This window comes from Macrobrachium nipponense, chromosome 14 (assembly GCF_015104395.2).
Source record: "Macrobrachium nipponense isolate FS-2020 chromosome 14, ASM1510439v2, whole genome shotgun sequence".
Classification (NCBI taxonomy): domain Eukaryota; kingdom Metazoa; phylum Arthropoda; class Malacostraca; order Decapoda; family Palaemonidae; genus Macrobrachium; species Macrobrachium nipponense.
Window position 1 is genome coordinate 20,285,594 of NC_087207.1, and position 15,267 is coordinate 20,300,860.

At 33.6% G+C, this 15,267-nt stretch overlaps 1 protein-coding gene across 1 annotated transcript in view; it reads left to right on the forward strand.

Annotated features, from left to right (window-relative positions):
- The window catches only part of LOC135226158 (obscurin-like), a 432,842-nt gene that overhangs the window by 308,534 nt on the left and 109,041 nt on the right, over nt 1-15,267 (forward strand). The window contains 3 exon segments of the mRNA XM_064265599.1: nt 10,727-10,844; nt 12,052-12,218; nt 13,912-14,035. Coding sequence (XP_064121669.1) covers nt 10,727-10,844; nt 12,052-12,218; nt 13,912-14,035 — 409 coding nt within the window.

A 15,267-nucleotide genomic window follows, 5' to 3' on the forward strand; every position in this document is an offset into this window, starting at 1 on the left:
AAGTTATAAGAGACATTTAATCCTGTAACTAAGTTTGGATAACTGTGTTGTACAGGTCATTAACTGTATTTTTACGTACAGTACTTTTTGCCTGTAGTACGTAGGATCTAATCGGGACGGGGTATGTGGGACAGGAATGTATGTACGACCTTGGGAATGTGGCCACCTTCTCTCACGTGCCAAGGAACACGTAAAAGTAGGATCCCTATTTTCGTAACGTTCAGTGGGCCACTTTTATTTTTATATACGTTTTTTTTTTCTGGTGTGTGTATATATGTTCTATGTACATATGTATACACACACGCACACACACACACACACACACACACACACACACACACACACACATATATATATATATATATATATATATACATCTGTATATGTATTTGTGTCTGTATGCAAGACTTACAAGTGTCAAAGATTAGATCTCGCTCTAAAGCCATCTTTACTATCTACCATCTGGGATATGCAACAGCTGTCAATTGGAATCAGTGGCAGACTCATTTAATGGCAATTGAGATCTGTAGGAAAAGATGTCTTGCTTTTAAATAGAGTATCTGAATTTAGAACTGATCGACTGACAGAGGCTTAATCATGTACTGGTGTTGGAGCTGTGTAGTGAACAGCAGCGGAAGTACTTCATATTATTGTTAATGTATAATAATCTGAACCCTTTCCATGAGGAACAAGCCCACCAATGGGGTCATTGACTTGAAATTCAAGCTTGGAAGGAATGTTATTATTATTATCATTATTATTATTATTATTATTATTATTATTATTATTATTATTATTATTATGAAGATGAACCCTTTTCGTGTGGAACAAGTCCATCACAGGGGCCAATGACTTGAAATTCAAACTTTCAAAGATTATTATTATTATTATCATTATTATTATTTTTTTTTTTTTGCTCTATCACAGTCCTCCAATTCGACTGGGTGGTATTTATAGTGTGGGGTTCCGGTTTGCATCTTCCTCCTTAGGAGTCCATCACTTTTCTTACTATGTGTGCTGTTTCTAGGAGCACACTCTTCTGCATGAGTCCTGGGGCTACATCGACATCTAGCTCTTCCAGGTTCATTTTCAGGGAGCTTGGGGATCGTGCCTAGTGTTCCTATGATTACGGTTACGATCTCCACTGGCATATCCCAGATCCTTCTAATTTCCATTTTCAGGCCTTTGAAAATAGCTTAAATGTCTATGAACTCCCTTACTTAAAACTACACGACGACGTAGTGGTTCGTCTGTAACTTTGAACGTGCGAGCACAAAACTGCATTTTGTGCAGCACGACTCGCTAAGAGTGGGCAAGGTAGACCAGGCTCACCTGAGCTGTCTTTTGTGCCAAGAAATCCTCGCAGTACTTTAAAATGAGATTCTTCGCCATCCTTCTTGCCAAAATACCTGATCGTTGTACACATGAAATCGCCAGTTTTTACATTGGTACTGTTTGACTTCGGTAGAGTCAAGTTCTAGTATTTCTACGGAGGTTTTATCTTGATCTTTGATGTTCGAGAAATTTTTTGGCTTTGCGTGTCCCTATAACCTAGTCATTGTTGAGGGTTTTGTGTCCAGTACGCTGGCAATTCTATGGTTTTTGAGTTTCAGCATTCTAGCAATTATATATTTTGAGTTACAGTATTCTAACAGTTATAAATTTTTTTGTTTCTGTATTCTGGCTGGCGATTCTTTGTTTTTTTTTTGTGTGTTTTCGTATTCTAGCAATCCTATTTTTTAGTTTTGTTTCTGTATTCTAGAAATTCTATATTTTTTGTGTTTCATTGCTCTAGCAATGCTATTGTTTTTTTGTTTGTTTGTTTCAGTACTCTACCAATTCTATGGTTTTGTGCTCCAGTATTCTAACAATTCTATGATTTTTTGTGTTTCAGTGTTCTACCAATTCTATGGATTTTTTTGTCTCAGTATTCTAGCAATTCTGTGACTTTCTGTTTCAGCATTCAAGCAGTTCTATGGTTTTCTTTTTCACTTTTCTAGCAGTTCTATCTTTTTCCGTTTCAGTATTCTTGCAGTTCTATGGATTTCTGCTTCAGTATATTAGCTGTTCTATGGTTTTCTGTTTCAGTGTTATAGCAGATCTGTGGTTTTCTGTTTCGGTATTCTAGCAGTTCTATGGATTTTCGTGTTCCAGTAATCTAGCAATTCTGGGTTTCTTGTCTCGACAGCTTATCTGTATCATGTAGGCCCATAGTTTGCATCACTCTAGAATCTAGAGTAACAAATCACAGTCTAGAACGAAAACATCTACAGTCTAGATATTTTCTCTCTAGTTTGCCCCTGACGTGCCGACTCGTTTGCCTAGCATGATTCTACGGTTACGAAAGGTGTTGGTTGGTTCAGGTGAAGTTACTCGCCTCCTCCAAGAAGTTAAATAACAACTGTTTTGAATTCCCAGAAAATCCTGGTGTGGACAGAAAAAACAGGTATTATGGTTCTTCTCGTGAGGTGCTGTTGCATTCACAAACACTTGCTGCAAATACCGTTCCTGTTGCCTCTTTTATTTCATCTGAAAAGCGAGTTCCAATAATATTTTCCGTCATTTGTCCATCTGATGTAAATATCGCACCTGATTATCTTCTTATTTCAACAGAAATGTAGGTCCCAAGAGTTGCAAATATCGTGATTATGACATTTTTTTTATTTCTTGATTTCATCTGAAATTTGAGGTTCCTGTAATATTCTCGCTCCCCTGTTAAATTTAGACAGTCTGTCATTCGCGGGAATTGTAAGTTTTTCCAATATTTACAACCTGTGTAAGTTTCCTGAAAGGATGTCTGTGTAATTTTATACTGCAGATATAAATTCCATTTAATGAAACAGGCTGCTGTTTAATTAACTCTATCTCTTCGTCTTCTTCTTCTTCTTCTTCTTCTTCTTCTTCTTCTTCTTCTTCTATAGCAACAACGTAATCCACCGATTCAGTTTGCCCCTGGGCATGAATGCCCAGCAGTGGTCTACCATAATGCTGGGGACAGCACGGCATACCAGAGCCAATATCAGCCGATACTGTTGGATCACAGTGGCATACGGATTGATCGTGCGCACGCGCAGACGCTCGGAGGGGGTTTTGCAAATACACACACACACACACACATACACACACAAGCTTGTCAGAGAGGAGAACGAGAGAGCAGGGGAAGGACCGTCTCTCTTCGTCTTTGGGTTACATTCACCGAGTCTCTCTTGCTACTCTGTCGTTATTCACCGTGTCTTTCTGCAACTCTCACTTCTTAACCTTGTTGGACGTTTCCTCTGTGAGAAAGTAGCCTCGGTGAGAGAAAGAGGGAGAGAAAGAGAGAGGGAGAGAAGGAGAATAGTACCAACTACTTGATAAATATCTCTACAACCTGCTTGACTACTTCCGAAATACAAGGCTGGCTAGCGGATGGAGTATATATATTACTGAATACAGCCTTCACTGAAACCGAATGACAGCTTGTGCATGGTGCAACGCTTGAAGCTAATGTTTGTGTAGAAAAGACCGAGGGATAGCAATTAATTAACGTCTCATTGTGACATTTCTGGGAAACTGACCTGCAGAGGAGTGAAAATACTTTGATAATGGACATATTTTGAATTCCTCTTCGAGAAAAGCAAAAAACTTGAGCTATATTTCAGTGAACTCTCCATTCGTCAGGTTTTAAGAAGTCATCTTGATTTGTGACCTGTCTGGCAAAATTTCCTGCCCTGGTCTTTGCAGTGCTACCCTGCTCTTGGGACTGAAGAAACTCTGATAATTGACAGATTCCAAATTCGCCTTCGAGAGAAGCAGATAACTGAAGCTTCATCTCAGTAAACTGCCTCAGTTCGACAGCATTTAGGGGGAGACCTACCAAGACCGAGTTCAAGATCTTCCAAAATGGGGAAGCAGGGTTTATCCGACTTGCTCAGCGCCAACATGACCCGCATCCTGTCTGTGGTGTTATTCGTGGGCATGCTCTTCCTAACCAGGCTGCTCTTGGCCCTCTACAACCACAACGAGTGGTCAGGGCTGCCCGAATTGACGCCAGGGGTTTACAACCCCAATTAGAATGTGTAATGGGTAATTGAGCTTTGTGTCAATTCATGGGTGCGAATGAAGAAACTTCTTGTATGAGTAATTAAGTTTTGTGTCCATTCATGGGTGCGAATGAAGAAAAAAAACTTCCTGAAATAAGGACATTCTATGAATAAGAAATGATAGAGTTTTCTTCAATTGGTTTTGATTCCCACGAAGATGAATTCATTTTGGATTAATTTTTAGGGAAGACTAAATGACCTAATTTCACGTACTTAGTCCTCAAGTTTACACCTCGTTTCTTAATGAATTTGTCATCTTCAGGGAGGATAATTGCTTAAGACCTGTTTGTTTTGGTTGCATGGATGTGATTATTTCATTCCTTTATGTGTTGCACTAGATAGTATCATTTATATATATTATATATATATATATATATATATATATATATATATATATATATATATATATATATATATATATATATATATATATATATATATATATATATATATATATATATATATATACTTAAATCCAAGGTAGAAAGGTGCGTGAAACTGGGGACTTGGAACAAGTACTTTCTTAGTTTATTTCTGCATTTTCAAGCGTGAACCTGAGAATGTAGAAATTGATTGCGAAAGTACTTGTCCAAAGTTTCCAGTCTCACTCATCCTCTGCTTTGGATTTAAAGATATTCTCAAGCACTTGTTCCTTCGTGCTGCATTGTAATATATATATATATAGATAAATGTATATATATATATATCTATATATATATATATATATATATATATATATATATATATATATATATGCACACTTAAATTTAAGCATCAATGTCTACCGTGTCAGAAAACATTGTCATTCATCTTGATAGAAATATATATGTCATCTCATACTTCACTGTTATGTACCGAATAGATCAGAAGTAAGTTTATTGTATTTTCAAATACTGCAAAGAGAATAATAAAAAATACATTATTGAGAAAGCATTTTTTCCTCAGCACCTGGAACAAGGTTTTTTTTTTTTGAAAATTTAATTATTATTTTGCAAATTTAATGTTCGACTGCATAGCCCCAGACTTCTTGCTGTCCTTTTCCTTGAGAATTTAAAGTTTATTTTTTTTAAGTTAAAGCGTTAATTTCTTGTTATTTTTACTTGATGTTGAAGGTCGTCTGTAAATTCCAAGTGAACACATCTTCCTTGTAGTCACGAAACAAGGAAATAATCTTGACAAAAAGAATTACTAAAAAGTGCATGATTTTGGCACTCAATTTTCTTTTTGTAAAAAATGAAAGTAAAAGAAATAGGGGAAAATAAATTTGCCCTCACTTTTGTTTGTGTAAACAATAAACATAAAATAAAATGAAATATGAAATAATATGTAAATCTAAGTACTTCCCGTCCACATGATAATTTATAAAAATGCCAAGGATAAAAATAAGAAAATACTTATTATTCAAAGTACAAACAGCTTATTCATTTAGACATTAAAAAACAGAAATTAAAAGAAACAGAAATGCAAGAAAACAGAATTTTTAAAAAATAATTAAATTGAAATATAAAAACTAGGAATAAAAAGATTAGCATGAACCACTTATTATTTAAAATGCAAACAATTGATTTATTTAGAAGTCAAAGAAATAAGTCAAGGTAAAATACATGCAAGAAAACAGAAACAAGAATTGATAATAATTGAATTAAAATATATAAAATTAGCATGAACCACTTGATATTCAAAATGTAAACAAGTCGAAATAAACAAAAATCGTTTATTATTCAAAACGTGAATAATTCATTTATTTATTAATAAAAAAAGAAAATAGAGGTGAAAATATATGAATAAATAAAATGCAAGTCTTCATCACTTAGTTTTATGGTATAAACAGATTAGTTAAAGCTTTAAGTACGAGAGCAAACTAATAAGGAAAATGGGAGAATTTGAAAAACTTTAAAAGAACAGATGCGCCACTGAGAGTATTCTCCGGAGCGGAATGAAGGAGAGAGAGAGAAGAGAGAGAGAGAGAGAGAGAGAGAGAGAGAGAGATCATCCGAGTATCTCTCAGTGCTCTCGGGCAATTTTGGCCTCTTACTCGTGTCCGAAAGAATGCGTCTCTCTCTCTCTCTCTCTCTCTCTCTCTCTCTCTCTCTCTCTCTCTCTCTCTCTCCTCGCCCCCGCCATGCGATTTCGACAATACTATGAAATAGTTCCTCTCTCTCTCTCTCTCCTCTCTCTCTCTCTCTCTCTCTCTCTCTCTCTCTCTCTCTCTCTCTTTCCTCGCCACCGCCATACGATTTCGATATTACTGTGAAATAGTTTCTCTCTCTCTCTCTCTCTCTCTCTCTCTCTCTCTCTCTCTCTCTCTCAGTTGCTTTTTGTTCTGAGACACATCTCTGAGCATCTCTCCTTATTTTTTCATTATTTTCTATTACAGTAATCGTGCTGAGGTTCTTTGATCTCTCTCTCTCTCTCTCTCTCTCTCTCTCTCTCTCTCTCTCTCTCTCTCTCTTATGTGTCTTCTTCTGTATGTATGTCTCGGTAATGCAGACGAATATATATATATATATATATATATATATATATATATATATATATATATATATATATATATATATATATATATATATATATATATATATATATATATATATATATATATATATATATATATATATGTATTCGTCTGCATTACCGAGACATACATACAAAAACGAAGAAAGACACATAAGAGAGAGAGAGAGAGAGAGACGAGAGAGAGAGAGAGAGAGAGACGAGAAAGAGACCAACAGTACTATTACTGTAATAAAGACCATATGTGTGTGTGTGTGTGTGTGTGTATGTGTACGTGTGTAAACGCAAGAAACATCTCATGGGACTCAGAGAACCAAACGAAACAGATCGACTTCAGCAAGGGAACGTCCCCAAAGCATTTGGTAATTTATTGTATTTATCCCGAGCAACGTAGAAGTTCTCTTTGCAACTTTCCTTTGCTTGTTTCTATGTTTTTTCCGAAGACATACAAAAATTGTAAACAAATATTTCAACATTCAGTGCAAGATAAATAAAGTATTTTATTTATTTATTCATTCAAGAGAATTTTTCCTTATGCATTTATGCGAGGTTTCGTTTCTCTCCTTAATAATTCATTTATGTATGGTTTATAGATTTTATATTTATGTGAATTTTTCTACATTTCTTATTCATTTATGCAATTGATATATATTTATAAGTTTAGCTATTAATATATTTATTTAATTACATATGAATTTATGTATATATATATATATATATATATATATATATATATATATATATATATATATATATATACATGTATATATGTTACAGATCTCAAATTATACTTGAGGAGGTCATTAACAAACGTATTTTTCGTTCTGCGTCTGATGAAGTATTTCAATATTGTGTACCTAGTATACGTGCGCATGCGCAATCTCACTTGAAACATTGAAAAAACTTTTCTTGAAATTTATTTATCTATTTATTTATTTATTTTTTAAAACCTGCATTCAAATGTTCCAACATTTTTGAACGAGGCGTACCACATATATACAATCGTCAGCCAAGATTTGCCTCGTCCATTTAAACCTCTGTGCCAGTTCATTTAAACCTATCAACCTCGTTTTCATTAACGTTCAATGGCCTTTCGTTTCAGTAGCATTTTAATCGACCTTGAGTTTCAATAAAGGCGACACAGTCCCCTACAAAACCTTAATGAAATAGTGAATACTTTACCGAAATGTTCGGACCCGTTTCACAATAATATTTTGATACGAAAACGAAAACGGGAATTTATCTGATATTCTATAAAATAGACCTGAATACCGTTAATCCATTAGAGATTTATTAATCCACTTTCCATAGAATCGACTCTCCGGAATACGGGAAAGTCCGTCGGGTATTAAAGAAATAACTGTAAGGAATTGTACATTCTGCCCACACACCCAAGAGGGGAACTCGCTCTCTTGCGACTTTGAAGAGAAATACGTTGAAGGAGAAATATATTGTCTTCTTTTACTATTCCAAATAAATCTACTGAGGGAAAGCGAGTGAAAGATGAGAAAGAGAGAGAGAGAGAGAGAGAGAGAGAGAGAGAGAGAGAAAGTGAACGAGGAGAGGGGAAAGTTAGAGAGCTAAAGTAATACTTTATCTGAGCGAAATAGAAAATACTGAGGATGGTCTATTTTGAGGTGGTCGTCTGCGCATGCGCAAAGTGTTATCCTACAGCTCATGCACGAGACTTTTTGAGGGTATGAAATATTTGTGTTACTATTTATATTCGTGGCGTCTTTGTCATGGTTTTAACAAAGACACCAGAGATGGAAGCAGGATGGTGTTGCAATATGTGTAAATCTATTTGTAAAGTCTCCCAGAAAGTGAAGTGTCAGAATTGTTCCCAAACCAATAGATTTATGAAAGTATTTCAGTCCGGTTTCTCACTTGGGAAAAGCTGATATGGATATGAGAAGTATTTCAAAATTTGCAACGATAAAGGAACCAGACGTCCTTATGGGAAAAAAATTCGGCTCTCTGAAGGCCATTTTGAAAAAGCAGAGATATGTGTAGGAAGATTTTACAAAAATGAATACGGGAATATTTGAGGAAATATGATGCCACTGAAATAAAGTGATGGAGTAGAACCAAAATTAAAACGGAAACGAATGAGATTAGGGTGTACAAGCATATTGCAAAAAAGGCGAACAAATAATATAGGTTCAGAACAATTTTTTGAAAAAGCAAAACATAAATATCCTATCCTAAAATTCCTGTATCTTTAACTCAACGCAAAACACCCTTTTCAGACGCTTTTTTGGGATTTCCATAAGGGGTTCCTACCCCCTCAACAAGAACAACAACAACAAGAACAATAACATCAATAACAACAACAACAACAAGAACAATAACATCAATAACAACAACAACAACAACAAAGTATTTTGAAGGCTTACTCCCCGAGTAAGCAAAAATAGATACAGAACATATTAATGACATTTTAAAGATTAATAAAATATTGAGTGATGATACAAGAGGGCATTGCAATAAAGCAAGAAATATTACCACTTAAAATGAAAATAATAAAATCAGGATACAGAACTCTATTCAAAAATAAAAAAAGAGAATAAAAAAGGAAAATTAGATATAAGAGAAAATTGTCGAATAAATATTAGATTATGTAAAGCAGCCCAGAGTGCCATAAAGAGTAATGTCTATTTTAAACAGCTTAATTAACACAGGCTGCACAATTCAACTGACTCCGCCCATCCGATATAACCAGAGTTGCCGAATATTAAAAATACATAAGTAAAAAGTAATAATAATATAATAATAATAATAATAATAATAATAATAATAATAATAATAATAATAATAATAATAATAATAATAATAATAATAACAATAAATGTAGACACAAAAAAGAGTAATTAACAACATACTTTTCCGTATACAGATTCCAAATGCTGTGAGATAAGTTTATTTAATCATTTACTGATTTACTTAATTATTTGTTTATTTATTTATTTTATTTACCACTTTACTTTATTTATTTATTTATTTATTGGCTTATTACTTTATTCATTTACTTATTTGATTTACTTATATTCTTACTCTATTTATTTATTATTTGTTTTATTTACTTACTAACTTATTTACTTGCTTGTTCATTTAATCATTGATTCATTTATTTATTTACTTATTGACTGAATTATTTACCTACTTACTATATTTAATTATTCATCTATTTTTTCATTTTTTAAATTACCTGCTTATTTACTTATTCTATTTATTTATATGTTTATTTTCTTGGTTACTTACTTATTTACTGTTATTTGTTTATTTATCGATATATTTATTCAACTGCTTCCTTAATTATTTTATTATTCATTAATTCATTCCCACTTTACTCACTCACTTACTTATTTAATTACTCACTTACTATATTTCTTTATTTTTTATTTACCGACCCTGTTTATCTATATATTTATTTTAATGGTTACTTACTTATTTAGTTTATCTATTTAGTTATTTATTTATTTATATATACATTTATCCACTCCCTCTTTACTCACTCATTCACTTATTTAATTACTCACTTACTATATTTCTTTATTTATTTGTATTTACCGACTCTGTTTATTTATATGTTTATTATAATGGCTACTTACTTATTTAGTTTATCTATTTATTTATTTATTTATTCATATATTCATTTATTCATTCCCTCTTTACTAACTAACTCACTTACTTGATTACTCACTTGCTATATTTCTTTATTTATTTATTTACTGACCCTGCTTATTTCTATGTTTATTTTCTTGGTTACTTATTTACTTTATTTATATATTCATTTATTCATTCCCTCTTTCCTCACTCACTCACTTATTTAATTACTCACTTACTATATTTCTTTATTTATTTCTTTACCGACACTATTTATATGTTTATTTTAATGGCTACTTATTTATTTAATTATCTATTTATTTATCTATTCATTTATTCCCCTCTATACTCACTCACTCACTCACTTATTTAATTAGTCACTTACTATATTTGTTACTATATTTCTTTTTTATTTATTTACCGACCCTGCTTATTTATATGTTTATTTTAATGGTTACTTATTCATTTATTTATATATTCATTTATTAATTTCCTCTTTACTCATTCACTCATTTAATTTGCAGGCTGAAGGATGGCAAGCCTCTGCCGGAGAGCAGCAGAATCAAGTACGAGAAGGAAAACGACACTACCTGGACTATGCACATGAAGTCGATGGAGATGGACGACTGCGCTTGCTACACGGTGAGACTTTCAACCTTACGAGCATTCGGTTGCTAATTTTGCTGTTTGAGAACGTTTCCTTCTCAGACTTATTTTTCAGTTTTCTGTCAAATGAAACGATTGAGATGGGGTTGCCTGTCCTTCCGCAGATAGGATAGAGGGCTGCAAATTGGTGTGTTGATCACCCACCCTCCAATCATCAAACATACCAAATTGCAGCTCTCTATTCTCATTAGTAAAAAAAAAAAATCTTATTTAAGGTTAGGTTTAGCCATAATCGTACTTCTGGCAGCGCTGTAGCAACTAACACGGGCCACCACCGGACAGTTGCTGAGTTTCATTTTTTAAATGTTTAGTTTTTTTATATATGATTTTTATATATTTTAAAAAAAATAATTTTTGGGATCTAAAGATTTTTTTTTGTGTGAATAATTTGCAACGTTTTGAATTAGGCTATATTCTCTTGAATGAAGCTGTGTGTTCTTCAGTTATGTCTTCAATAAATAACAGATGCCTTTATGTTCATAAGAAAAATCATTTGAGGCTGACATACAGATGAAGAGCAGCTTTGTTAAATTAACTTATTTCTTGCCTTGAATAGATACAATCTACCTTTATTTCTTAAGAGTAAAGAGAAAATCTCACTTTTAACCCACAATTTGAAGAGCAGCTTTGTTAAATTAACTTATTCTTGTCTTGAATAGATATAATCTACCTTTATTTCTAAAGAGTAAAGAGAAAATCTCAGTTTTAACCCACAATTTGAAGAGCAGCTTTGTTAAATTAACTTATTCTTTGTCTTGAATAGATATAATCTACCTTTATTTCTTAAGAGTAAAGAGAAAATCTCACTTTTAACCCACAATTTGAAGAGCAGCTTTGTTAAATTAACTTATTTCTTGCCTTGAATAGATACAATCTACCTTTATTTCTAAAGAGTAAAGAAAAAATCTCACTTTTAACCAACAATTTTAAGAGCAGCTTTCTTGAATTAACTTATTCTTTGTCTTGAATAGATACAATCTACCTTTATTTCTAAAGAGTAAAGAGAAAATCTCACTTTTAACCCACAATTTGAAGAGCAGCTTTGCTAAATTAACTTATTCTTTGTCTTGAATAGATACAATCTACCTTTATTTCTAAAGAGCAAAGAAAAAATCTCACTTTTAACCAACAGACTACCATTTCTGTTCCTAAATTCACCTTTTCCTCCATCCCTCTATTCTAGGTCGTCGTGGCCAACAGCATGGGCCAAGTCTCCGACGTCTTCAACATCGAGACCGACGCGGCTCCCCAGATCGTCAGGGGACTCGACCCTGAGACTGACAAGAAGAAAGGATACGATGTTATCCTTGAGGTCCGGGCTTCGGGAGCTCCGAGGCCGGAGGCCAGATGGTAAGTCCTTTGCGAGGGAGATGAGAAACAGTTAAGTCTCTCGTTGTATGAAGGTGGATTGCAAGGGTGGAGATAGAGGGGTGTGTGCGTGTGTGTATGTGTAAGTGTGTGTGTGTGTGTGTGTGTGAGTGGAGTGGCGTTTGCGGATGGAAGATGGGATGGGGAGCAAATGAAACTGCGTTCAGGGGTTTGTTTAAAGGATAGGAAGTCGTTGAGTGTGAAGTGGGAATCAGTACTTTCTCGCGTTTTTTTATTTGAGGGAGTAGGGACCGAGAACCACTACTTTTTCTTAATGCCAGCAATGTAAATGGGGATGGCGTTTGTGGTGGGGGATGGGATGTGAAGCAAAGGAGAAACAGTGTTCAGGTTTTTTTTTTTTTTACTTACAAAGGATAGCAAATCGATAAGTATGAAATGAGAATCAGTACTTTCTTGCATTTTTTTGAGGGAGTAAGGACCGAGGACCACTGCTTTTTCTTAAAGCCAACAATGTAAGGGGGGGGGGGGAGGGTGGCGTTTTGGGCTGGGGAGTGGGATGGGGAGAAAAAGAGGCAGTGTTCAAGGGCTTACAACAGATAGCAAGTCGTTAAGAGCGAAATGAGAACCAGTACTTTCTCGCGCTTTTCGTGGGAGTATGGACCGAGAACCACTACTTTTCCTTAATGCCAGCAATTTAAGGGTTTGTGGGTGGAGCCTGGGAGGGGAAGTAAAAGAGACACAGACTGTTGAAGGTCTGACAAAGAAGCAGTCGGAGCAAGTAATGGACGCTATTTGTAAAGGCTGTTGCTGGGGAGAGAGTGATAAAACGAGGGTGGGGTAAGAAATAGATGTGGAATGACTGGTGATGATGATGATGATGATGATGGTTGCAAGGATTTTGGGAAGACTGGAGGGTAGCCAAAAGAGATTTCACAAGAAGAAGAAGAGACGCCATATTTGAAATAAAGCTTTAGATGAATGGTAGAATGGTATAACCTTGCAAATATAGCAACGCCTTGATAACTTGTAACTGCTTTTGAAGTGGGGGTATATTTAGTTGATATAATTGATGAATAACTGTGACGTCTTTGGGAATCCTGAGAGAGAGAGAGAGAGAGAGAGAGAGAGAGAGTGAGAGAGAGAGAGAGAGAGAGAGAGAGAGAATAGAATCTTGATATTTTTTTCACCTCGTCATTCTCATATTTACAAAATTAAGATTTATGTATATATATAATATACATACATACATACATACATACATATACATACATACATATATATATATATAATATATATATATATATATATATATATATATATATATCTTCCGTAATTGTTATTTTACCGAGTCTGCATTTTGTTTTTAATCTGTAGATTTTGTAAATTTCACAGCCCTGATGATGAGACTATGAGACTTAACGTTTCGAGATTTTGGCTAATAAACTTAAGATTTTACGATGGCTATTTACCATCATATATATATGTATGTATATATATATATATATATATATATATATATATATATATATATATATAGTATATATATGTCTTAAGTTTCATAAATAACTATATACAGTAACTTCGCATCACAGTAACACACACACACACACACAAACATAGCTCATAAAAACTACAAACTTTCCACCATTTTAAAAAAACTTCATCTCATGGTTCTCCTCTTTTATCTTCTTCTTTAAATAAAAAACCCCAAAAGGTTCAAGGACGGCAAGGAGCTGATGTCTGACGGCGATAAGTACAAGATGACGAAGGAGGACAAGTTCTACATGCTGAAGATTCGCAACGTCGACAGGAAGGACAAAGGAACATACAAAGTGGAGGTGAGTACCGGAGCGTGGAGCACCTCTCGAGTTGACCGACCTGAAGTTTCAGGATTTCAGATTATAGGATTTCAAAATTTGTATATATATATATATATATATATTATATATATATATATATATATAGTATATATATATATGTATATATACACACATATATATATTATATGATGATACATGTATATATATATATATATATATATATATATAAATATATATATCTTGCCGAGGAATCATGCATAATTTATATATATATATATATATATATATATATATATATATATATATATATATATGTATATGTGTGTGTGTGTGTGTGTGTGTGTGTGTGTGTGTGCGCGTGTGTGAGTGTGTTTGTGTGTGTGTCTGTGTGTAAATATATATATAAATTTATACACACACACAAGTACATATATAAATGTTATATATATATATATATATATATATATATATATATATATATATATATATATATATATATATATGTGTGTGTGTGTGTGTGTGTGTGTGTGTGTGTATACACACAGCACACACACACACACACACACACACACACATATATATATATATATATATATATATATATATATATATACACAAACAATTATATACTATATAATACTATATATGTACTTGTGTGTGTTTATATAAATTTATATATATATTAATACACAGACACACCAAACACACACACACACACACACAACACACACATATATATATATATATATATATATATATATATGTGTGTGTGTGTGTGTGTGTGTATATAAATATATATGCACACATACATACATACATACATACATACATACATACATACATAATTCCTCGTGAATTGCTATTTCGAAATGTCAGCTCAGTCACGTCCCGTAGGGTCGACGCAGCTGAAACTACTAATTCGGGTTCGGTGATCTTCTCATTCCCTTATCATGTAGGACATATTCCTTGAAGGATTCGGAATGAAAATCCCCTGGGATTAGTAGGAATAATATCCTCAGGAACGTCCTTCCCCTGTGAAGAATCCTATTCCTGTACCCTACCTCCCACGCAATAGGATTTGGGTTCCAAGTGGTCCTTTTGGGATTGCAATGCGAAATTTGGTTTCAAGTTCCCATTGCTTGGGAACGTGTCAAGTCAGCTGTCATGTGGGGAGGAAATATTGAGTTTATAAAATATTGTAAGAAAATATTGATGAAAAGCTCTAATTAAGTAATGAAATGGTCGAGAAA